Source organism: Taurulus bubalis (genome assembly GCF_910589615.1).
Source record: "Taurulus bubalis genome assembly, chromosome: 5".
Classification (NCBI taxonomy): Eukaryota; Metazoa; Chordata; class Actinopteri; order Perciformes; family Cottidae; genus Taurulus; species Taurulus bubalis.
In genome coordinates, this window is record NC_136593.1 from 12,062,671 (window position 1) to 12,087,592 (window position 24,922).

Genomic DNA, 24,922 nt, shown 5'->3' on the forward strand with positions numbered 1-24,922 from the left:
GGATATTGAATTTGGACAACCACAAACCGCTTGTGACTACTACTTCTGAAGAAGTTTGCCCAATTTGGGAATTTCTTACTATTCCTCCTGCATTTCTTATTGATAGCATCCATCACATTGAAAACATTTTTGGAAGAGATTTTCTATTGAAACTGATAATCATAAAAAGAACACAATTTGGAGTCAATGTCTTTTGGATAAATTGTATTTAAAGTGTTTAAGATTTATCTCAAAAGCCTTTTAAATCAGTTGGAAAAAATAAATAAAAATTGGTTCAATAACTGGCTATGATTCCTTATTGCACACACATACAATTTTTTTAAAGATACGGTATTTGACCTATTGAGTGCCGTTGGGAATATTTATTCCCAGCCTGACAGCCTGATTGCGCACACGCACTTATGTGAGCATGCTCAGTCGAAACAAAAATCCCACAACTTGGTGAGGATTCCTCATTCTCCCGCCCATTCCCCTCAGCCAGATTGCAGTGTCATCCTGCTCAGTATTTTCTCCCCCCGTCATATCCCCGTGTTCTCCTACGTTTGCAACTTTAGGCCTTTCTACTCTGCCTCTCTATTTTAAGACATGGAGGGCAGTGTGCTGAGAGGGACAGAGAAAGAGACGGGCTGTTGCGGGCTGCACTCTGCAAAGCACGGCCGACACGCACAGGGCCGAGGACGGTTTGCAAGACGACACTGACTGCCTTGTTTACGGCAGAGGCTCCGTCTGGGGGAGGCAGAGGGGAAGAGGCAGGCAAGCTGGCAGGCAGGGAAAAAGGAGAGGGGGTTTACTACCCTCAAGAGAGTCGGAATTCCTCCTGAGCCATTCCCCCATTTGGCTGGCAGTTGTGAAAACAATTGCCTGGCATTTACTCTCTCTCTCTCTCTCTCTCTCTCTCTCTCTCTCTCTCTCTCTCTCTCTCTCTCTCTCTCACTCTCACTCTGTGCAGATGGAGTTCCAGCTATGAGTCAGCTTTGAGAGCAGCAAGTGGTAGAGAAAGTGGTGGGCTTGTGATCTGCTACACAGCTAATATAAGCATACTTTACAGAGACACTTGGTTTGTGATGTTGGCCAAACTGTTCAGAGTTGCTTCCTTGCTTGCATTTATTTTCGCTCTCTGCCGTATTGCTGATATACATAACTTTGATGTCCAATGTACTCCTGTATTTCTTTTAAAAAAATAAAAGAATAGCTGACTAACAAAGGCATTTCTGTTTCCTGTTTCTCCAGAGTTGACCTACAGAAGACGTCATGCTGATGCCTTGAGCTAAAGAAGACTTCATCCTCAAACTGTCTCTGTTTGTTATTCCACACCTGGTCCCCTCTGTGTCAGTCAACGGACAGCATCCACCTCCACATTTTCCCCACCCCCCTCCTGCCCAGCCTGCCGTCACCATGACGTCGGAGCTGGAGAGCAGCCTGACCTCCATGGATTGGCTTCCTCAGCTGACCATGCAGGCGGCCATCCGCAAGGCGGATGCTCAGAATGCCCACGGGCCAGGCATGGGCAAGAAGAGTGCCCTACTGGATCCTAACACCACGTTGGACCAGGAGGAGGTGCAGCAGCACAAGGACGGCAAGCCGCCATACAGCTACGCCAGCCTCATCACGTTTGCCATCAACAGCTCGCCAAAGAAAAAGATGACACTGAGCGAGATCTACCAGTGGATCTGTGATAACTTTCCCTACTACAGGGAGGCGGGCAGTGGCTGGAAGGTGAGAAAACGAGCCATCTGGCCTTTTATTTTAAGCTGATATAGCAGATGTTAAAGTTGTTTTGCCATCATGGTGATGAAAGAGTTGGATTCTGGTTATAGTGGGGCTTCTGACTTGAACACACTTCATGTCAACGCAAATATAACACACAATTGTAGAGCTTTGGAAATTGGATGTCCGTTTAGTTTTTACAGTTATACAGTAATTCAGTTAATTGACTCATGGATATGTTTCTCTGACAGTTTTGTAGTAAACCGTGGACAGCCTGTAGAAGAGTTGATATTTATATTCCTTGACGTAAATCATTGTTTTGTGGTGGCCAGGCATCCTAAACAAAGTGAGATGCCATTGGTAATCACCATTGTCACTTCTGAGAAAGCTTGGAGAGAAACTACGAGTACGCCAAATCACACTAAGTGCCTTACTCCGCTGAATGAAAAACGGTGCAGCCCTGAGAGAACCATATGAAGTGTAAAACCCTGGATTAATATTCAGAGAAGTGGCCCCTATCTGTGCGAACACAGACTAAATAGCCCATTCATGGGTGGTATTATTCATTGCAGATGCCTTGATAGGAGAAGGCCATTATGCAGAAGAGAGAGCCAGTGCTGTGTCATCATCTCAAGGAGCCCATGATATACCGAGATGAAGCTATGCTGATTGCCTTTTAAAGGGCCCAGATGGAAATTGATATTAGAATGAGTTTTCCAATCAGTCGACTTTTATTGGAAATAGAATCTTAGACTCTGCTTTATTGCAGTCAGACAAGATGTATGAAGCCCATTTCCTGGGGCGACAAGATCTGTACAAGCTGTGTGTGTGTGTGTGTGTGTGTGTGTGTGTGTGTGTGTGTGTGTGAGAAGCATGTGTGAGAAGCATGTGTTATTATAAATGAATGGATTTTAGTTTTTATGGCAAGGCCTTTTGAGAGGAAATTAATTGTTTCACTTTGCAACCTTTGTTTCCTCTTTTACCTTTGTCATCCCTTATTTAGTTGGCAGCAGCATATTTGCTGTCAGTCTTCATGGATTCCTGCTTTGAGTATCAGACATTTATACTCAACGCCATGGTCAGCTCTTTATTTTGTGTACCGCCCACCTTCTTTAGCATTGAGTTTACTGTTCATTGTATAGTAATAATTTTCGCTAGACATTAGCAGAAGGTTGCAGCAGTGTTTAACACTATTTTTGTTGCTGCGCTTGTTAACAAATCCGGTTGCAGAGCATGTAGCACTCTTTGCTCAGTCTGTATTTATTAAAGTAAACCGTTAGCAGCAGCGATGAGTTAATCATCATTTATGTGGGTTGAAGCGGACTCTGAAGTTTAGCTCACATCCACAGACTTTATTGCTCGGAAATAGGAGGGCGTAACTAAATAGCCCAACTAAAATAACTGTAAATAAGATTTATTTGACACTCAAATGCATGCACCTCTTATATATTTTAGAGTGGGTGTCCTCAGTGGGAATCAAACGTGTGCTGCTGGCAGGGTTGGAGATTTTCTCTACCCACCAGTTACAGTCCCACTGTAGTTACAGCAGAAAGGAATAGATGGTATTAATTAATCAACGCTTGACTAATAATATGCGCAGCTTTTCATAGGCCGTCGGTTATTTTGTCGTTAAGTGTAGCTTTATCACAAAATCAGGTGCTGATTTCAGGAATCAAATGCTCAGAAAACACTTAGTGACATTGGACGTGTATTTAAAACCTTGTTTTGAATGCCTACAATTAATAAATGGCATTCAAGATTTGGAAATGTCATGTAATCCTAATTTTAAAATAAAAGTTGTTTTCAAGACGTGATTTTAGATGTGGTTGAAATGTAGCAGCTGTACTGTTTATTTTTTTATTTTATAATGTAATTTATCCATGTGTCTTTCTAAAATGTACTTGGTAGCGACCCAGCGAATGGGTTCAATACTCTTGGGGGTTAACTGACATGGGCAAATTTTCAATATTGGAGGTAAGCATGCAGTTTCAAGCAGTGTTAGCTCATGGAAAATGTTCACTTTTAAAGCTACAGTTGGTAACTTCAATAAAAATAACTTTTTGCCACAGTAGTAAATGACACAGATAATCATCAGGCTCCTCTGCCTCTTTTTAATGCTCCCAATGGCATTTGCAAGATTCCGCCGTGCCCGGAAGGAAAACAACCTATCAGAGCCGAGGATTCTCTAACACAGTCAATCACTGCTCATGAATCAAGATTATGTCGCTGTATTGTGTGTGTGTGTGTGTGTGTGTGTGTGTGTGTGTGTGTGTGTGTCTGTGTGTCTGTGTGTGTGTCTGTGTCTGTGTGTGTGTGTGTCAGTGACAGTTTGTAATATATGACAAACATTTATTTTCATTAAAGTTACCAACTGTAGCTTTAAATTCACAACCTAACTCCATAAATCAAAACAGATTTTGATGTAGGGTTTTAAGTTTTAGCTTACATCGTTTGTAAAGATTGCATCATAGTAATATTACAGAAGGAAAAATGTGAAAAAGTAAAAATGCAGTTAAATGCAATTACTGAGCAATTTAATTTGCATTAAATTCACTACTTTATTTTACTATAGGAAAATCTACTCTTTATACCACTTTCAAGTGAGTCCTGAGAACATGTATTATTCCTTAAACATAAAATCCTTGGCAGAAGTATTGTTTTTTTATTCTTTTGATTCCATGAAATGGGGTGGCGCGATGGGCCTTACCTTACATCAAGGAACAATTGATTTAATGGAATTTCTTCTTTGCATTGTTGTCTTTTGTTAACCACAGAAAGGAAACTAAGATAATTATAAACAGTGACGATGGTGAGCATTTCTTTTCAGTGTTGGGCAAGTTATAGAATTAGTCAGTGTTGGTTGAGATTGACTCTTTCAAGTACTTTCTAGTTTAGGGAAGGATTGCATTCTGATCTAATGTGGGCTGCAACTGTCGAAATACCCCCCATTTAAAAAGTGACAAAAACCACATCACTCTAACCAGGATGCTGTACAACACAAGACACAGCGGTTTGAAGATGTGCTCAGACGCTAGAGCCTGCGTCACAATTCTTTCTCAGTTCTGGTTAATGGGGTGTTTTTCCTGCCATAGTTTTTCTGAGAATGTAAATAACGTGTATAGAAGTATTTCTATAATCTTTTCAATGCATAAGACATTTGAATGAAATCCAATATGCTGTTTCCATGCCCGGGGCATTTGCGCAAGCTGCAAGTAGCCTTAGGTTTGTTCCTAATGTTTTTTGTGCTTGGAGTATTTTCACAACATCACAGAAATTATATTTTCATCTAAACCTGTGCAAAAGCCAAAGTAAAGTTCTCTCCCAAACATCAGGAGGTAACTAGGAGCTTGTACAGTCATGAGTTGAGTCTTTGTAAAAGTAGCATGTTCTGTAATATGCATACAGCAGTAACGTTTCCCTGCACTGTAACCATTTCTATGGTATGAATCTACCTATAGTGGGACTGAGTATGCATGTTTGTGTGTGTGTAATTAGTTGGAAGCAGGCATGCCTGGGTGGGGTGAATGTAGGTCGGATGTAGTCATCGCTCCTCTGTTCCCCTGGAGATGTCAGTCGCAGGAATTTGGGACTCCACGCACGCATGCGTCTGTTCTGTATGATAATGCAAGCTGTGCAGGGGAGATGAGACCGGGCTAATTCGGGCACCAGCAGCTCATTTAATAATCTCAATAGAACTCCATTAGCCTGCGCTTTTAAGAAATATCAATAAGCGCTGTCAATAAAAATAGATAATTCATCAAGGTCAAAGAATTGAACGTTGCTTTCGAGAGTGCAGAATATGCGTTCGGCATCTATGAGCAAGCAATTAACTGTTGCTTTTCTGAACACTCTCTCCAGCTCTCTGAGGTACTTTTGATTCATACTTTGCAGGTCATTCTAAGCAGTCTTTTGCACTATTCAGCTTGTATACTGTAGCTTTTCTGTCCCTCTGTTCCTTGTATGGTGAGCGTGGCTTATTTGAACATCTGCCTTAAGGATACTTGCTTTGCTTGCAGCACTTGTCTTCAGTAAAATTCGGTGTTCTGTTTCTATGTGTTCCTGATTATAATTCACATCTGTTTCCCAGTCCTTTTATATTTCAAAGCAATAACGGGAAATGTAAGATGGCCCAGATGACTCTTCTGAGATTAAAAGGAGAATAGTCTTCTCCCACTTCATGGTCAGAAGATTAAGCCCTTTTTATCTCCATGAGCGCCTCACAAAGATGAGACTGTAAATACTTTGAAAACATTTAACTTTAACTTTGAGTCAGTTTCAGTATTTAAGATAAGAGCATACATGTTGGAATTTGGGTTAAGCTGTACAACCGTGGATTATCTTTATGATTAGTAATTGAATGACTAGAATATGAGTTGAATTTAGTTTTCAAGACTGTTGTCAAAGCTTCTCAAATCTGCCCTGTCGCTTCACGGATGCTGTCTTGCGTGTCATGAATGCCGAATCAGCGTTCTCTCACTTTCGATTCAACTGTTTGTGGTGCAATTGCTGTACAAATGATTTGCAGACCCGTTGCTTCAAGACACTTCAAGAAGACAGATGCAGGGGAGGGGATATTCCCCTTGTCAACCTCTACGTGCAAGCATTGTGACCTTAGTGGTTAAGAGTTTATTGAAGTTTGTGCAAGTGTTGCTTTGCCAATTAGTACTTGTCCATTTCTTTAGATGCTAAAGTCTCTGCTCCCAAAGTGAACCAATGTCAAATCATGACCTGAGTCTGTATTCTTTGTTGAAAAGATTAAATTACAAGATATTCTAGTGCAATCTGGTGAGATTGTCTTTCTGCAAATGTGTGGGGCATGCACAAACATGCACTAAAAGCAGGTGCAGTGTGCATCAAAATGGACATCTTAAGATAAATGCTTGAAGATTAAAGTACTTCTTCTTATGACAAGGATTTAGTGCCATTTATAACCTTTTACATAGTAGAGTATCATCCTGATTAAAACTCAAAAAGGTATTACAAGAAACACATTTGAGCAAACATTTTATTACAAGTTTTCTTTCATACATTTAACTATTGACTTTATTGTTATCTGCACTGTATTCAAACATAGCTAAAGTTCTCAGGTGTTTTTACAATAATGCCTTAGTATTGAATACTGGATGGACTAATTCAAGCAAACAGACCCCCCTATTGTTTTGTAACTGTATGCAGTCCTTCTCCCAGCTCCATCTCTGATCAGGCCATCAGATAATATGAGACTCTGCTCAGCTCTGTCAAAGAAGGAGTGACAGTGTGTGCCGTTTCTTTTCTGGTATATTTTCTTTAAAAAAAAAAGTGGGCAGGAACTGTATTGAGTAAAGACTCCACATATACTCTCAAATGTTGACCTCCATGCTGATCTCAAACCTTCTCCCGGCTCCTTGTAGGCTCACTTCAGGCAGTGTGTAAATTCCCCTCTGCATTTCTTCCAGGTGAAGAATGCCAAAGAAAATCTGCAGCAATTCTCAACCAGTTTAAAAATGCTTGAAATGTTTGCTCTTGAACTTTAACTGTTGAGGAGATTGTTGCTACTGGCATGATTTTATTTTATTTTTCTCTTCCACACCTGTGTACAGCAAAGAAAAAATTAGCTGGAAGAGAATGCAAGACTGTTGATTGCCGAACAAACATTGAATCTCCCATTGCATTTTCACTGAGGCCCATAGCTCTTACATGATCTTGTTAACAGGGAAATATAGCTTTGGTCTATAAATCGTCCTGTGTGCGGAGATGGGGCGCAGAGCTGCCTTCTGCAGGGGCCCTGGACCTCGCTTTGATCTCATTATAAAATGCAAATACACAGTACCCTAAACAGATCAAAGGTTCAACTTCCCATTGGATCTGAGGCTTAATAATAGCAGCCTGGAGCAGTTTGCTATTTTTTAAGAAGCGATTTGGGTAGCTACTGGTCCTCCAGGACATTATTTACTCTGGAGATAATGTTCCTGCTTCTGACTAGTGACTAGCTACAGCTCAGAAAATCCCTACCCCTGTTGCTTATTTAAATAAGATTGGTCAGGTATGAGAATTTGTGCTTCCTGCCCCTATCTCCCACCTCAAGCTTGGGGTTGCAGGGCCTGAAATCTGAAAGTGTAAAATTGCTTCGGTCCTAGACTCTCTGATACCTTCATCTACTTTCTTAGCTTGTATCATCATTACACCGTAAAGCAAGCATTTAAATTTTAAGCACTTTGCTGATACTGAATTTTTCAGTAGCACTGATGCATATTAAGAGCTACTCTGTAACTCACACACCAAAGTCCAAAATTAACCTTTTCGTGAAGTTCGTGAATGTCTCTTCTACAGTCTAGTGTCATATAAACGTTAGATGAAGCCTGTAGAGTGGTCAGGTGATATCGCAGTATTTTTTAATTGTAGAAACGGTATTAATGGCTGAGAACTGGCCTGGTACCGACTTTGTCAGGTAGTGGGAGGGGTAGTGATTCACTCGGCAGCCAGTTTGATCCTGCTGTGAGGCGGGTTCCCGTGTCAGGAAGCTCCAGCCTGGCCACCCGCCCACCAGCCTCACCTTGCACCCGCCTACCGGCGCCCCACCGCTCACGCTCTGGCCCTTAGAGTGGGCGGGGATAGCAGGCTGGCAGGCCTTGGCACGGATACATTTTGGCAGGAGCTGCTGTCCCCACACTCCACTGAGTGAAGTGCTGACTGCAGTGGAGAACATAAAAGGCCTGAGGCTTCTATCGCTTCCTCTTGTGGCCTGCAGGCCTGTGTAGAGAAGTAGGCTCCACTTTTACTTGAAACTGTAGCTGTCTTTTTGACAGTCATGGCTATGGCCATGTACGCTGTTTTGTGTTAATTTAAAGTGATAACAGAAGCCATACTATTATATTTCTTAGAATATATGGTATATCTTATGGGATCCTTTTAAACACTCATTAACCCATAACTGCTTGTAAACGTTGTTGACCATGGTTATCAATTGATTCAGTGGACGTCTGTGTTAATGACGTCTGTTGAAGTCGATGTCTGATTTACAAGCGGGGACACACCACTATTTTTTTCTTTTCTTTTTTCTAAGAATCATTCATAACGCAAATAACTCTGGACAATAATTGGTTGTTGTTCCCTGCACATATTCTTAGTCACAGGTTCATACTTTTGAAAAAACACTTAAACGTTTGTATTGTTCAGGCATGCTCTTCAGTTGGAGACTGAGAGATCCTACATCCTTGAACTCATATTTTTACATGTCTGTTGAGTAGTTATTTTTCCACTTCTCCCTGAGTTAGTAGTTTTTGGATATGAGAACTATAGAGTAGACTGATGTATTTAGCTGACTGGCATTAGTGAGACCCATAAGACTCTTAAATAACTGGAGAAGAGGTCAGGATCTGTATTTCTATGTCTTTTCCAGAGCTGTCCATTTATGTGAGGACTGAGATCATCACCTCCAGAAGGCCGTGCCCTTTCTTTGTCACAGATATGTAGCCTGAACTGCAGTTGTGCAGGAAAACCAACCCCGGTGTCGCAGTCAAAGTTGTGAACTGCAAGGAATTTGAGGCACATTTCAATACAACTCATAACTGGAAAAATCATTAGCTAGTTCTTAGATTCTGCAGAGGGGAAGATGAAGAGCCATGGGGAGCTGCTCAGACACTCTTTAGGCGTCGTTCCGTGGCCAGAAAGATTTAGAGAAAAATAGTACTTTGCTTTCCTTGTATTTTAACTTGGTTTTCCCAGCGAGTGGCCTTTTGCCCTTTTTATAATTTGTCCACTTTGTTTGGTGTCGCTGTTTGGTGTCGCCAAAAATAATTACATTCACATGTATAAAAAGTTAGATTTATTTGTCGACTGATGATATAATTGTAAAATTAAAGCAGTTTAATATTAAACTGTAAGATGCTACAGTGTGAATACACAGTAACAATGTGCATAGTTGTGAGTTGGCTAACACAAGCTACGTTGAGCAAGGACCATCTTCAATAAATAAAAAATAAATCTTCCTCCTCTATTTGTCTTAAGATAATGAAGATATTGATATCTGTCCATTTAACGGTGACAATGCCCCTCTGTTGTGCTAAAACAAGAAAACAGTGAACTCTGTGGAAATATTCAACGCTAGATCGTCGATTACATTCCTGGACACAAAGCCATGTGTAATACTTTGCAAAACGTATATCTCAATATCAACTGCGGTTTTCTGTAAATATTAATATTAACTTGCACTAACTGTACACAGTCTAACAAACCCAGAGCCTCCAGATGCATTAGTTCAGTGATTGGTTGGGGTAAAATCAAATCCTCCCCTCCAGGAAACTGCTAATAAGAAGCCAATGTCAGACTGAATAATGGAATTAGACCATGATGGTTTGTGCCATTCGGAATATCAGGCTACCTTTGTTGACATTGGGATCACAGACGGTGCCTTTTAACATCGCCTCTTGTGTGCGCACTGATTTTTGCCTTGACAAAGAGGCAGAGAAAAGCGAGGGGAACGCTGATGAATTCTACATGCTATAAATAGATCAGTCCTTGGAATCTGCCTTTAACACTGAATCTGCCCTGTTAAATTAATCTAAGGTGGGTTAGACTGGCTACTGCTGCCAGCGCCGTCCGCATATTAAATGTAATTCCAGAAAAGTAAACAAGGTGTGATTAAATTTTAAGAAATATATTTTAGCATGAGTCTTTTTGATAGATTTTTCTTTTCATTTTTGACTTCTCCTGGTCTTTTTAAAAATGTAATTAATAATATTCATAATTAAGGTAGCCCGCTCTCCCTAAAGAACGGTTGCCTCCTGTGAAGCATGCAGCTAATTTATCTGCCAGTACTGTAGCGTGCACACAGCGTTTCCTTTTTGGAAATGAAAGGAAAAGAGGCTGCAGGACTAATTAGCAGAGTCTGGAGAAGGATCTTTGAAAAAGTATACAGCAACCTGAGACTACTGATAGGGTCGAAGGTCTCTAGCTCTACTGAGGAAAACCCTCAACTGAATATCCACTTAGAGCGACCGCGAGCTCAGCCATGCTGCCTCACATCCAGACCGGAGGTCATTCACATCTGATAGGAATTTCAGCCCTGATGATTGCCATGTTGATCAAATCTGCATGGCGAGTAATTATCTTGGAAAGACGTCTTGCCGACGTTGTTACATTTCATTTTTTGTTTTGATCCACCTTCTCTCTTCTCTGGCAATTACTTAACCTGTGTCACCTTCTGTGTCAGCCTCTCGCAGCTAATGGCTTCACTCTGCTTTTCACAATCCCTGCTTTTTTTTATGCCTGCGCGCCGGCCACAGATGTGGCCAGAGGCGTTATTTTTTTAGTGTTGTCCGTCCTTCTCTCCATCCATCTGGTCTGTTCTCATGAATGAGCCATCTCAAGAAGGCCTGTAGGGAATTGCTTAAAATTTGGCACAAATGTCCACCGCGACTCGAGGATTAGCTGATAAGATTTTGGTGGTCAAAGATCAATAAGGTCACTGTGACCTCACATCCGTCCACTCCTTATGAACGCGATATCTCAGGAACCCTTGAACAAATTTGGCACAAATTTCAACTTTAAAGCTCATAGTTGAACTGACCTCTGACACATTCTTGGCCATAGCTCAAAAAATCATATGCAAATTGTGACAATTTCACACAAATTTCCATAATGATAAAACGATGAAGTGATTACATTTTGGACAGACATGGATGTAAACTGCAACATGACTAGTTTGCAGAGGCGATAATTCTAGTTTGGAATGAAAGACGAGCAGCCATGTGTTTCTACATGACTCTGCTGCTGCCTGCCATTAAGTGCTGCTTATTGATAAAGATGTCACCATGGCACAGGATATGTAGTTTTTTTTTTTTTTTTTGTCCTCTGCCTCGTCAGTGAAGCAGGATGGCTGTCTCTTAGCCCAGCGAGATATGTGATCATGCTGCCGGTGCGTCCTCAGTGGGGTCAGCAGTCTGTGAGAGGGGGACAGTGACACAGCTGTGGCAGCCGAGTGGAACCAGTGATGGATGACATGCCAGAATGGGCTGCGCTGCCTTCCCAGGCGCCTGTGTTGACAGGCACGGCTCTAGCATCTCACATTCAGCATCAGTAGGGCTAATCGCGGGTCATGCCGGCCACAGATGTGATGCGTGAATATCGCTCCTGTAATTGCTCATTTGTCAACGTCACATTCTCAAAGAGCAGATTTCTGCAGCCACATTATTGAATAAAACTTGCTGTAATGGACAAACATGAAAAAAGGAACAGAGGAAATGAAATCCCAATTCAGTCCAGCGTAAGAATTTCACACTTTTACCGTCTCATGCTGATTTGCCATAAGGAAGATACTCACCGGATGGACGCAAGGGGTTTCTCTAAAATGATCACCCGACTCTTTCAGCAAACTGTTTTGGTGTAATCTCACCGCTCTACTGCTTTGGTTCACTGTCACCACTCTCATAGTGCCGTTTTCGGCCGCAGAAGACAGCTGTTAGCAAGGAAGGCTCTAAAAACAGACTCTATGTTACCTACCCAGCACCAAGCGGATGATGGATACAGCTGGCAACTAGCTGGTGAACAAAGCAGCCACACATTATTCTCAGGAGTTGGTGGAAACCAAAACTGAGCTAAAAAAAAAAAAAAGTCGTGAATGTTGGACTTTCATTGGTTGGTTGCAAACAAAACTCCACATGAAAGCTAATGTTACTTATTCACCTGTTTACACATCCAGCAGATGCAGTTTGCCAACATGTTTGCCATATCAATATCGACTAATATGTCTGGCTCCCATGTTTATTTTAGGCCCGTATTTTAGCAAAACAATAGGCTGAAACAGATTATGTAGCAAAGAAACACTTACAGTTTTTTCTACGGATAAATATGGAGATTTTGTGTAAATGCATTAATACATTTTCTTTTTGCTTCTGGTATCAATGATGAATGCTAAAGTGTGTGTGTGTGTGTGTGTGTGTGTGTGTGCGTGTGCGTGTGCGTGCAGTGATTATAATCCAAGCCCTGGCTGTAAGCCCTTCAGCCTGTGCTCCACGAGCCTCAAGGCCACAGCCTCTCCCCACCAGTTAATTGCATCTGAATTAGTCCATTAATGTGGCCGTGTAGAGGGATGAAGGCGTGCACGGAGGTGTCTGGCCTCTTTTGACCACTGCGATGTATTATTAATGGGTCAGCAAGTCTGGCAGCTCTGCATTAACTTGTCTAATGGACTGTAGGGTGCGTCTGTGATTTCCTTTCAGAAGAACATCAAATCTAATACATATTAGATTTGAAAAAAAGAAGCTTCTCTTTTTCAGAGTTTGTTAGTGATTTCAAAATGTTCCCGTTGATCTCTGCTGACAGTGTAACCTTGGATTCCCACAGTAACCTGAGTCACCACCCTGCGTCTGTAATGGACATGTACCGTAATGTACTTTGCTAATGAAAAGTTAAGCATTGGATCAGAATAATACAGATGACGGAAAATGCAACGGCTTTACTTTTCCTCTGCTTGTGTAGTAGCCGAGTGTATTCAAGAGCAGGAGGATGACTGTTTTCTTTGTCATGCAACTCACTCTTGCATTTACTACAAAGCCCTTTCTCTAGCTGATCTTCACTTTTTCTACTAACAGCCCAACCTTTTTCATGGATACACACCCAAGTCATATTGGAAATAGACTCAACAGTACAAACGGGCAAAAGGAGATTTTAGTTACCAGGACCAGATTGATGTTAAACATTTCCCTTCGTACAGGATTCAAATGTATATTTAATTGTTGTATCAATCTGCACAGAAATAACAGTGGTATGTAGCATCCATGGTCACTATTTGTTTCTCAACAGTCAGCACTGAGCAGTCACAAGAATATGACTATGCAAAGATAGAAGGTTAAGGAATGCATGTGACTGTTTTATTTATTTGCAGTCTGGTGGTAATGTGCATATTGAGCAGCAGCATAAGCTCTATAATGTTTGTGTAGACATGCAGGAAAAATAAAAGGTCAAAACGTCGAATTTTTCCTCTGCTTGATGTAATGGGTTTTTTTCAGTAGGAAAACATGTGATGTTTGTCTTCCAAACATCACATGTGAAATGTTTGGTATTATGATTTAAAATGTACTTCTTCCCACTTTAAGCCTGCAGTAGAAATAGTATACATTGAAGTAGCACGCAAAAAGCTTTCTGTCCCGTTACTTAATTTGTCTAACTCTTAAGTGGACAGTTGGCACTACCCCTTCACCATTAGTAGCTGCAGTCAGTTCTTCATTGTTAGTGGGCACTGTAGTCAGCAGGCTGCTCTGAGCCATTGTCAGAGGATAGCATCAGAGGCTCTTCTTCTGGCTGATAATTAAGTGGCGTACTGACAAACGGCTTTCATCAGATCCCTCATGTGGAACTGAGAGCATGCGAAGGCTTTCAGGGAGGATAAACCGGAGGACGTCACTTTGCCTCCAATCTTTCATGGCCTTGCGCTGCCTCTGCAGTGGAGGAGGAAGGGAGAGAAAAAAACGCCTTGTGTACTGTAGCACAGGAGAAAAGTACGAGTCTGCGTCGCTCAAAGAACCAGACTCAATTTACAGCACTGTGCAAGACGACTCTCTTTGCTGATATTGTCAGTCTGTGCTGAACCCGTTTCCCAGTTAGTCTCGAGTGACCAAGCACACAGTATGTGCTACATTTATTTTTTCCCCATTTGAGTATCTGTCAATTACTTTTGTTTCCTCAAGGCTGATGACCTTAGCTGCTGAGTGCATGAGGATAGATAGGCTGACAGAGTTTGATCCAGGCCATGCTTTTGTGACTATAACCCCCTTAAAACCTAAAATGTCCCATCACTACAACCTCCCTGTTCCAAATCCTCCTCATAAAATCAAGGGCAGGATCAGTGTGGACGCTGTTTGCAGGCTCCTCTTTTTTAGATTGTATAAGCTGTATCAACATTTATTGTGCGTGTTTGCCAAACTGTAACAGAAAACTGTCTGTTACCTAGATTGTGCATTGCAAATTGGTGACGCTTGGCCAAAGATGGTTTGTTAGCTAACATTAGTTCATCAGCCACTAAAGTGGAGGCTGCTAAGGAGCTGTTAACAGGATCATTGAGATGAAATCCAATGTTGTGACTTCTCAGAACTACAAAGCAATTGCCATTAAAAGAAATTCTGCAGTTGAATGTATTAAATGATTAGAGTAGTAGAAAAGGTAATTTTACCATTTGCAATAATGTGGCTATTATCCGGAAATGTTACAGTTATTTGGTCTGGTTTTCTGGATACAGATTCATTTTTTTAAAGTACATTTCAAGCAAAAATACTGGTGAAATATTTGTCAGTGGCACTAACATTGGTGAAACCAAGGGGTGTACTTTCTTGATCGCCCTATTTTTCATCCATATGATGAAACCAAATATTCTCATTATTTTAATTAAAAACCAAACTAACCAAGTTATATATTTAATGATATGCCTATTAATTGTCATGTCATTTTGATATTATTTAGCACCCCTAGAAAAGTACTAATTGGGCTCATTTGCTACTGTCCCTGCTCATTCTGGATTATTATAGATGTTGCACACTTTTATTTTGCTCTACTGACTTAATTTTAATCCTGCCTGATCTATGTGTTGTATTTACTGGTTTACTGTCACTCAGTCCTGCCAACTACCATAGAGGTCTGTGCCCATCATAATTTCTCCTCCATTCTTCTTGGTTCATCGCCAATGACAACATTGTCCAAGGTCAGATGTTGTGAAATAATCCACTTAATGGAATAATGCTGCACTTCTGCACTGTGCAATAGTGTAGAAACAAGCGGTTTGACTGAGTGCGGTTTGGCTCTGAGCGAGAGAGAGGGACAGAGAGGCAGAGGCACACATATCGGCAAAAGAGAAAGAGAGACAAAGATGGATAGCTCTCTGAAGGACTGTGATCAAATATGCTTCATATGAGTGGCTCAGGGCTTTTGTTGTAGTGTGACCTGCCATTCAGTGTTGCATTAAGTGAATTTTTCCCCCACAGCTTTTCAAATCGGCAGTGACCGCCTCCAATTTATAAGGGAAATCCTTGAATTTCATACGTAGCATTCAAGACAGGGCTGTAACCTCGGGTGCACGTAGAAAATAATGCAGAAGTAGTTTTTTGTTTCCTTGAATTTCTGCAGGTCCATTCCAAGGTTGGTCTTACAGCAACAAAGAAGGTAGGGAAGGGAATGTGGGTGCATGTGCTTGAGTGAGATTGAATTCAGAACATATTGGAGCTTTTGGTCTCTAATCTCACGCTTCTGTTGAAAAGGGAACTTTCTTGGTGTAGCATTCATAAACTTCTTTTATGCCACTGAAGAACTATGAGGTTTTGTTTTGGCTCTGTCTATTGTCTGAACTCTATAAGACGCAGTATCCCTGAAATACCCTCAGAAAAATTACTTGGCAGATAAAGTTGGATTGCTTTGCTTTCTTGCTATCAGACTGGGCAGGGAAAGTCAACTTCTACTTTTACTTTATGTTTGGATATTTCTTTGGTCAAAGTGCATCAGACGGTAGTTAATATGGAGACAGCCTGGTCTAATGTGAGTTATCAGAGAGAGTGAAGTGTTGCTGTAGACGTCTTTTAGCTTGCTTGTATTTATCTAGAATAAATGTCTGAGGCGGCTTTCTTCCACTGATGAAGCACATTCTGTACCTGTAGCCTCCCTTGTATGTCCTCTTTGCCATTCCTGCAGTTTGAATGTATGTAGCTGGCCTCTGGAAAACCATACACCTGTGGCGGCTGATGCAAACCAGTGACCTCAGTTGTCATCTCAATCGGCTCCACTGCAGTGGCAGGTGAACCTTGATAGCTCTCATTTTTATATTATTTATTTTTCATTAATTATAGCTCTTTAATAAGGCATTTCAATATTGTAAATGTTCTATAAGGTTGTTTTTGTTTTTGATGCCATCACAGGTCTCACTGCTCCTGAAAACAGGTTATCTTTGAGTCCACACGACCTGTAATGGCTTATGAAGCTAATTTCTTTCTTGCATGTATTGGCTTCACTATGTTGAGGCTACCAGTGAAAAATGGGTTTAATTTAGCCAAATGTGCACTGTTTAGAGGGGGTACAATTTCCCCATAGTGTCATCTCCTTCTGCAGAAGTGGCTGTTGAGTTCTAATTAATATAATACCTCAATGTGCTACACCAGATGACCTGTGTCTAGATAGCAAAAGTTAGATTTGGATTTGTCTTGATTGCTCATTTTCTTTTGTCTTTGCAATATGGACATAGACAAAGAGCTCTCCAAGCACAGAATAACAGGTTATTATATTTATGACAGATTTCACCTTGGCATATATTTTTCTGCGGCAGGCAAGCAAACTGTTTATGTTTTATTAAAACTACATACAAGTCAGTAAAGATCAGAGACTACCGGGTTTAAAACCTAGCATGCCAACACATAACTACTAGATGCCAAGGGAGGCAGATCAAATGCCTTTGAAGATGGTTGGGAAAAAAAAATCAAGTTGAAAATCGTTATAGTTGACTTAATTTGTATTTAAGAGTGTGGGCTTTGGGTTTCTCGGTAGCTTTGCTAGATTGTGTGTGTGTGTGTGTGTGTGTGTGTGTGTGTGTGTGTGTGTGTGTGTGTGTGTGTGTGTGTGTGTGTGTGTGTGTGTGTGTGTGTGTGTGTGGTCAATAAAGCTAAAAAGGTCTTCTACAGGTGCAATATGTAATTATTCTGTCATAAAAGCCCAGGAAAACCTACTTTATTTACCCTTCTTTTTTATGTACAGGTTGCGAACGTGTGCTGTTACACAGGAAGTGACATTGGTTCTAAGTATTCAGAAAGGGAAGCATTCAGCATCCTGGCACTCCTTTGTCATCATACAGCAGGTTTTCATCCTGTCAGTCAGAAGAGCCTCTTTCTAATGGCCTTGGGGTCACCGCTCTCCTCACAACTAACAGGATTAAATCATCTGGTGATTGCACCAGGACGAACTCACCTTTCTCTACCTGTGTCAAATAAAACGTTTTTTTTTTTTTTTTTTTTTATTAAGCGGTGCCTTGCGGAGCGAATGCTGTGTTATCCCACATGCCTTCCCACACCCACTACAAATAGACAGCGAAGGTGCTACATTCCGTGGCCTTGGTGCAGATCCCCGAGGCTGAGGAGTTTGTTCTGTGTTGGTGGGCATGTCATAGGGTCCATATGAAATAACAAAGGCCTAAAAATACAGTAGTGTGAGTGTGTGAGTGATACTGTATCTCTACTGATTCACTTCTCGTTTCTTTTATTGTGGGTTTGCTCTTACCGCTCCTCACTGTCTGTCTCCTGATTGGGCTTGTTAGAAATATTAACCGTTCATACAAATGTTTTCCATAGACTGCTGCAGGAAAAATCCTAAAACCTTGAACTGAGTGAGCATTTGTGAACTTCCGGATCCCTTGTCTCAAAGTCAATGGGCTTTTTGGTTAGATTCCTGAAATAAGGTCTGTGGTCATCACAATTTTAAGAGGTTTAATGTTTTGTTCTACGCCATAAAAGATGTTGGTGAGTACCCAACTCGTGAGTTCTGGAGCTATTACCTGTCTTTAAAAAGGCGATTGCATACAAATGGCTAAATGAGACTCCAAAACATTATACAGTTTGTTTAATGCCTAACGTCAGCTTTTTTACTTTTGACAATTGTATTTACACTTTAAAAATTATTAAAGTAGTGTTCATTTGTGAAGAGTGACAAAATGTGTAAGTATCAAACAATTGTGTTTGCCACGGGAGCTTATTTTCTGCAAAAATCCCACTGGCAAGGGAACCTGTACGAAGCAAACTTCCGAGGTTGGCCTACACAAATACCTCATCCTTGCAGCGCTATATTGGAGATATATGGAGATACTGTGGTTCTCAGTACTGAAGTTGTAATAAATTATACATTTTGTGTTTCCAAAATTCGTCGCTGTAGATTGAATACTTAGATATTTTGTAAACACAAAAATATTTTTAAAGCGTGCAATTCTGTCAAGGTAAAACAGTAAGACTATAAGATTTATTATTTTCAATAGATTATTGGATATATTGTAACATGTTTGTTTTCTAGGGCTTCCATTTATTTTGCCATTATTGATTGATCTACCACTCTGAAAACCTAACATGAGTAATAAGAGTACTAAGATACATCCACATCGAAGAAGCTGCACCCAAAGAATTTTGAATTTACTTTATTTATTAATCTATTGAAATATTTGACAATTTTCTCTAATGTCATTTAAAAAGAAATGCTGCATTCTTGTAGCATGCTGCAGGAAATGCTTTGTCATGCTGGACAGGCTTCCTCCCTAGCATGACATTATTTTCACACATTGATGACATTTCCCTTCTCAGTCTTTTTAGCGATATCTATGCTCTGTGTTCACGCACAGCCAGCTTTGAGGTCTTTGTTTGTTTGTCTTTCTTTCCATTCCGTTTGGCTGTTGTTTCACTTAATCAACTCACCCATTCAAAGACCAGTTCTTCCTTTCTGTCTCACCATTCATCCATCCAACAGATTTGATTTCTATATTTTTCAAACCGATATGAAACCTCTATCTCTGCAGTGGCCCAGTGATTTTTATATCCCTCCATCATTCAGACCTGCTGACGGGTCAATTAGAGGTTGAGGTCCTATCCAAGCGGTGGCACCAGCAATGTTGAGTTCTTCTGATTCGTCATTCTTCACTCCTCTATACAGACACTCCACACTAGATATTAGATGGGGCAACACCGGCCTGTGCAATATTTATTGCATGTCTGCTTTTGTCATTCTAAAATCCCAGTGGTACATTCTGTCTTCTATTTAATTGTAAATGTGAAAAGACTGTGATTTTGTACAGCGTCACCTAAACTAACTAGTGCGCTTGAAACTGTGCCTTCTTTTCCTTTTCTCCCCAGACCTGCTCTTTATTGGACATTTCAATTGAACTAATCATTTTTAGTTGGAATACTTGCTAACTTCATTTGTGCAGTTGTGAGAAATTTAAGAGTTGGCTTGGTGTGTGTTGGTTGGTTAGAGCCCTTGCACACTTGCTTACTTTCCCTTTTTTTTTGCATAACGTTGCAGGAAGATGGTGTGAATGTGGGAAGGCCAGGAACTTAAGGGGGCATTGATTTATTCACGTTGGACCACAGTATGACTCATCCTCTCCCTGGGATGCTGGTCTTTGTCCCTATGTCATAACTGGTGTGTGTGCATACGTGTGTCTGTCCCAGCATGCCGAGTTCACTCCCTTGGGTCCCTGACCGTGTGCACAGTGTACCTCCTCCTCCCCAGCTGTGAGGAGCAGGGCTCTGACATGGCCTGTCCCTTTAGCTCACTCTGAACGTTTGACACGCCGAGCGCAGGGGTCATCGTGACCTACTTTCCCCTGGCGGCCCTTCTGCTGAGCTGCAGCGCTCCCCAGCAGGGGGGTGAGGGAGGTGGAAGGGGGGGGCAACGAGGGAGGAGCTGCTTATGCCTTCTCTGCTGTCCTGGTGTGTTAAATCACCGCCATTTGTTTGGAGACGTGTGTGTGTGTGTGTGTGTGTGTGTGTGTGTGTGTGTGTGTGTGTGTGTGTGTGTGTGTGTACACATACACACACACACACAGGTCCCACTCTTTCTCTAACACACACACACACACACACACACACACACACACACACACACACACACACAGAGGCTTGTGCTGAGGTTGGATATGAAGTGCTCTGTGGGTTGTGCAGGTAGATGCTGGGCAGCACTTGGGCAGGACCCCTGCAGTGAGCTTTGTCTGACTCACTTTATGTATTGCACCTTCTGACCTCTTCCACCTACTTCACTCACCTCCTTCTGTACGGTAGATCCACCCATACCCTCATATAAAACCTATAGCCTACTGTCTTAAACCAAATACTTTGTACTCACGCAGACTTGGATCGTAAATCTAAGGAGCTACTGCTCAAATGCTGACATAATGTTTACATGTGAAGCGGTAATTGGCCTTAATTTTTCATCAGCCTATTGTTGTCTTGCTCACCATTTCCCTCCTACTCAGCAAAATCACTGTGATCTATCAAATGAAGCGATTGTCGCTGTCATCGTGTTTTCTTTCCTTTTATTTCCCCGCTGCCGTTGTAATATTTCAATGTCCCTTTGTTCATCTCGTCACCTAAAAATGACCTACAGTCTGATAGCTTCACTCCACAAATGTGTCTAAAGCAGTGGAAAGAGTTTGTTTGACACAGTATGGGATGTCGCGGGCGCAGTGCCTGTCGGGGAAAGAAGAAAGCGGGCAGGCGGAGTTCATTAAAAAGTAAACTTCTAATGTAGTGTCAGGCCTTGGCTGCTTGACTGTATCAATGATTTAAGCCCAGCAGAAGGACGTTAATGGATAGAGCCACCTCTCTGTGCAAGTTCAGCTGCTTCTGTCCGCCTTGCATCAAGTGGCATACACACTCGGAGGCTGTGGAGGAGAAATGGTTTTAAGTACTTAAGTGTGTGTGTGTGACATAACAGCTTGCATCACACACCATCCCGCTCAGACACTCCCTTGTTGGACATGTCTCAGGGTTTTAAAGTAGCATCGTAGCTGGCTAAATTGAGAGCCTCAAATCTGTTTGTCACTATCCACTATACATGATGACATTCTGCATTCACATTGTTTTATTCATCTGAAGGCAAGGGAAAGAGTGCGGCTAAAAGGACGAGGCCTGTACAATGGTGCTGTCACCGCAGTCTTTGTACAGTAGTCGGGCTGGGCCTAGTGACGAGGAAGAGCATCTATGAGTGGGCAGGATCTTTTGTCGCGTTTGTGTGTCAATCAGTAAGGCCCTTGCTCCACCCACAAGATCACGATTAATTTGCGCTCCAAGTGACTTTTTTAGATCTGATTCTACAGATTGCTGTTTTCTGCGTCAAAGCATCGCATCTTCTCACTTGGAGAGAAGGTGCTCTCGTGTGGCTGGATTACATTTAGACCGCATAGCGTTCTGATTGCAGTGCAAGTCTGAGTGTTTCCGTATCTAGTTTTTGAAGATCCGATAGCAGTGTGACAAAAATATATTGTGGTTTGAGACCTCACCACGAATGAATATATTCTGGTGTGTAACAGTCGTTGTATTGGTCGAGAATGTTTTGTGTGCGAGTGTAATACTATGTGCGTGTGTAAAAGGAATTACTTGACAATTGTTTAATAATGGCAGTTTCAAGCAAATATGAAAATGAATGTGAAGATTTGCTCCTTTTTTGTGGTGAACATCTTTGGGTTCAGATAATGCAAGACATTTAAAGATGTAACCGTGGGTTCTCAGAGCCTGTGATGGCCATTTCTTAAGCTTTCTTTTGACACATTATAGAGTAGACTAAACAATTCATCATCATGTATTGATGAGAGGTGGACCACACATGTTTTAAATGTGAGAATCTTCTGTTTTGTGTCAATTGTATTTTGATTCCTGATAATCTGGTGTGTAGGTGTTCGATGCCTCCTTCTCACATTGCCTTATAAGTTTCTATGTCTCTTATTACCCTGTCTATTGTGTGTTGTGCTGTTGTCCTTGAATTTGTATGGTTTAAATTTCCTCTGTTAAGGGATTTGGGTGATACTCCACCCAAAATCTTTTGAGTGCCGAACACAGCCCTGCAGTCTTATAAAGAAGGTGGCTCTTAAAATGTAGTACTTTGCTCCTTCAGAGACAGGAGCTATGGTTATCCTGAATTTGTGTCAATTGTATTGGATTACAATGGTAGTGAGATGAAAAATAAATTAAAAAAAGTAAAAAAATGTCCTGCAGCATTATCCACTCTACTGCAGTCCTCCTCGACAGAAAAATAATCTCTTTTGGCACAGGAACAGAATTGTTTGGGCTCTGGAGCCCGTTTGCCCCTCGATATTGTTGGAGAACGGTTTCACACTGGCATTTTAGAGTGATTTAACCAGAGAGATTGACAGCATTACAACAAGACTGTCATTATCATCCCTCCTGTGGTATAATTGCCTGTAATACTGTTGAATAAGCAGCTCCCATCTTTTGCACTTGGGGGTCTCTCGGTCTCGCTCTCTATTTATCTTCTGCATCCGTTAAACTCATCAGAGAATCCTGCAGCTTTTTAGTGTGGCCATCTGTCAATACACTCCGTACCGTGGAGTGGAGAAACGTGTGCATACATTGGCTCTTAAAGGGCCTGAGCTGGCCGGCCTCCAGCTGGTTCTGAGGGTCTCGCTGTAGCTGGTTAACCCAGGACTGGAGCATCGTTTGCCAGCCCTCATGGCTACTTCAGCCTACCTCGCCTCCCCAATCAGGCAGCTGGATGAACCTCCCTCTTCACTGCTGTTGAGTAGCTTGTAACACTGTAATGAGTTAACTTTCAGAATGATCTACATAATTTATTTCCTCCCCCCCACAGGAGCTTGCTGAAGCATTAATTAATATCAAGCCCCGGTATCAGCAACCATCCCAGTGTGGGATTCCTTCTGGCTCCTATTTTTGGCACCCGAGGAATTTGATATGTTGTGCAACCAGAATGCAGTTTGTTGGACATTGATGAAAGATATTGCCTCCTGGTGGCATTGTACACAGATTGAGCCCATGTATATGTGAGTAGAGTGAAATCTGGACACAGTTGTAGGCCAGATCTCACTGCACTGAAACAAGCTGACCTCGATGACAGGAGCTGTGACTAAACCTACATGATACATGCCAACAAGTTGTATGCCCTTGTTGCTGTTGGCAGTGATGTTCGCCACACTTGCATACTGCAGACTTGTTTGTGTGATTGTTTTTTATTTTTTTGGTTATGTGTTCACTCACCTTTCCACCTTCTCTGTCTGTTTTCTCCTACAGAACTCAATACGGCACAATCTGTCATTGAACAAGTGTTTTCTCAAAGTGCCTCGCTCCAAAGATGACCCAGGAAAGGTGAGACTTTTAAATACAAGAGGAATGTATGCAGATTTTTTTTTTTTACAAATAGACAAATATGTCTAGTTTAGTTTCACAGCTGTCTGAATGCACCGTTACAACATTTTTGTGGTGTGTATCATGCTATCTCTGGTAGGAAAAATGTTACCTTTGAATGGCTGCCAGGGCTCTGACAGTCTGGAAATTCATGGCATGCTCGTAATCTATTATGAACCTCCCACCCCCACAGAATTGCATTTCAAATGTAAGGAGAGACAAGTTTGTTGGACCAGCACAGACCGTAGATGTGGGTGATGAAGGGGGAACAAAAGTAAAAGACTCGGAGATTCGGCCATACCAGGATAGAAGTCAGGGGTCTCGTTTGTTTTCTTCAGTGTGAGGAATCCGTACTAAATTGTATGTGAGCGCAAGGCATGGGATGATGTGAACATTTCATTTCACGAACATCCTGGCCAAAATAATTCACATCATCCCGATAATCATCAAAGTATGCGTAGAACTGTTAAAATGGCACTAAAACTATTGGAATCACTTTAGCTTACATTTGGCTTTAAAACTTTTTTTTATTACATCACATATGGGAAACATGTTTTAAGGGAACATCGATTTAAGGGAAAAACTGTCAAATAATCTTAAATATGTTAAGCATGAATCATAAAAAACAAACAAAAATGACATACAAAAATAGTCAATTATTTAAAATAGTAACACTGAATTTGTTCTTTTACATGATTCTTATATTTTTATCAGTCTCTATTTCTTACCTCTCTGTTGATAGCGAGCTAAACTGTTTTCTCAAGTCACTGGTGAAGTTACAGTATATTCACTATTATCCCGACCAACTAAATGTGTTTATATCGCATCAAAATGTCGTCCCATCCCTAGTATGTACAAGAGAAGAAAACGGTGTGCAGCAAATGAATCACAGATTTATCAAACCGTGCGTACGCACACCTGCAGGAAACGTCCTCTTTATGAATCACAGTCCACCTGGAAGTCTTTGAACTGGTCTCGTATGCCGCCCTCTACATGCCCACTTTCAGCCATAAATGGTCAATGAAAATCACCTCATGAATGCTGCGCATATAAATGAGCCTCCGGTGAATCATGCAGCATCACGCATGAGTGTCACTGCAGTACTTTATGTTTACAGCAATCAGACTGATTGCTTTACAACTTGCCAAAAATGATTGTGACAATCGATGGTATACACCAGCCTGCGATATCATTTGAAAATGCAAGTTTGATAGGTGAACGCAATTTATTTATTTAAGTTTTGTGATCCTGGCCTGCATAATGATTAAGACTAATAATGAGGACATAGAGTGTCGTAATTGGGCGTGAGCTGACTGAGCTAACTAAAATCGTTCTTGGTAATATATATACAATAA

General features: G+C 41.3%; 1 protein-coding gene across 1 annotated transcript in view; it reads left to right on the forward strand.

Moving 5' to 3' along the window:
• Positions 1 to 1,395: 1,395 nt before the first annotated feature.
• Positions 1,396 to 24,922, forward strand: part of foxj3 (forkhead box J3) — a gene marked incomplete at its 5' end in the record, with an annotated part of 41,208 nt that continues 17,681 nt past the window's right edge. The window contains 2 exons of the mRNA XM_079218937.1: positions 1,396 to 1,716; positions 23,454 to 23,528. Of these exons, the coding sequence (XP_079075063.1) occupies positions 1,396 to 1,716; positions 23,454 to 23,528 (396 nt within the window). The remainder of the gene's footprint in view (positions 1,717 to 23,453; positions 23,529 to 24,922) is intronic.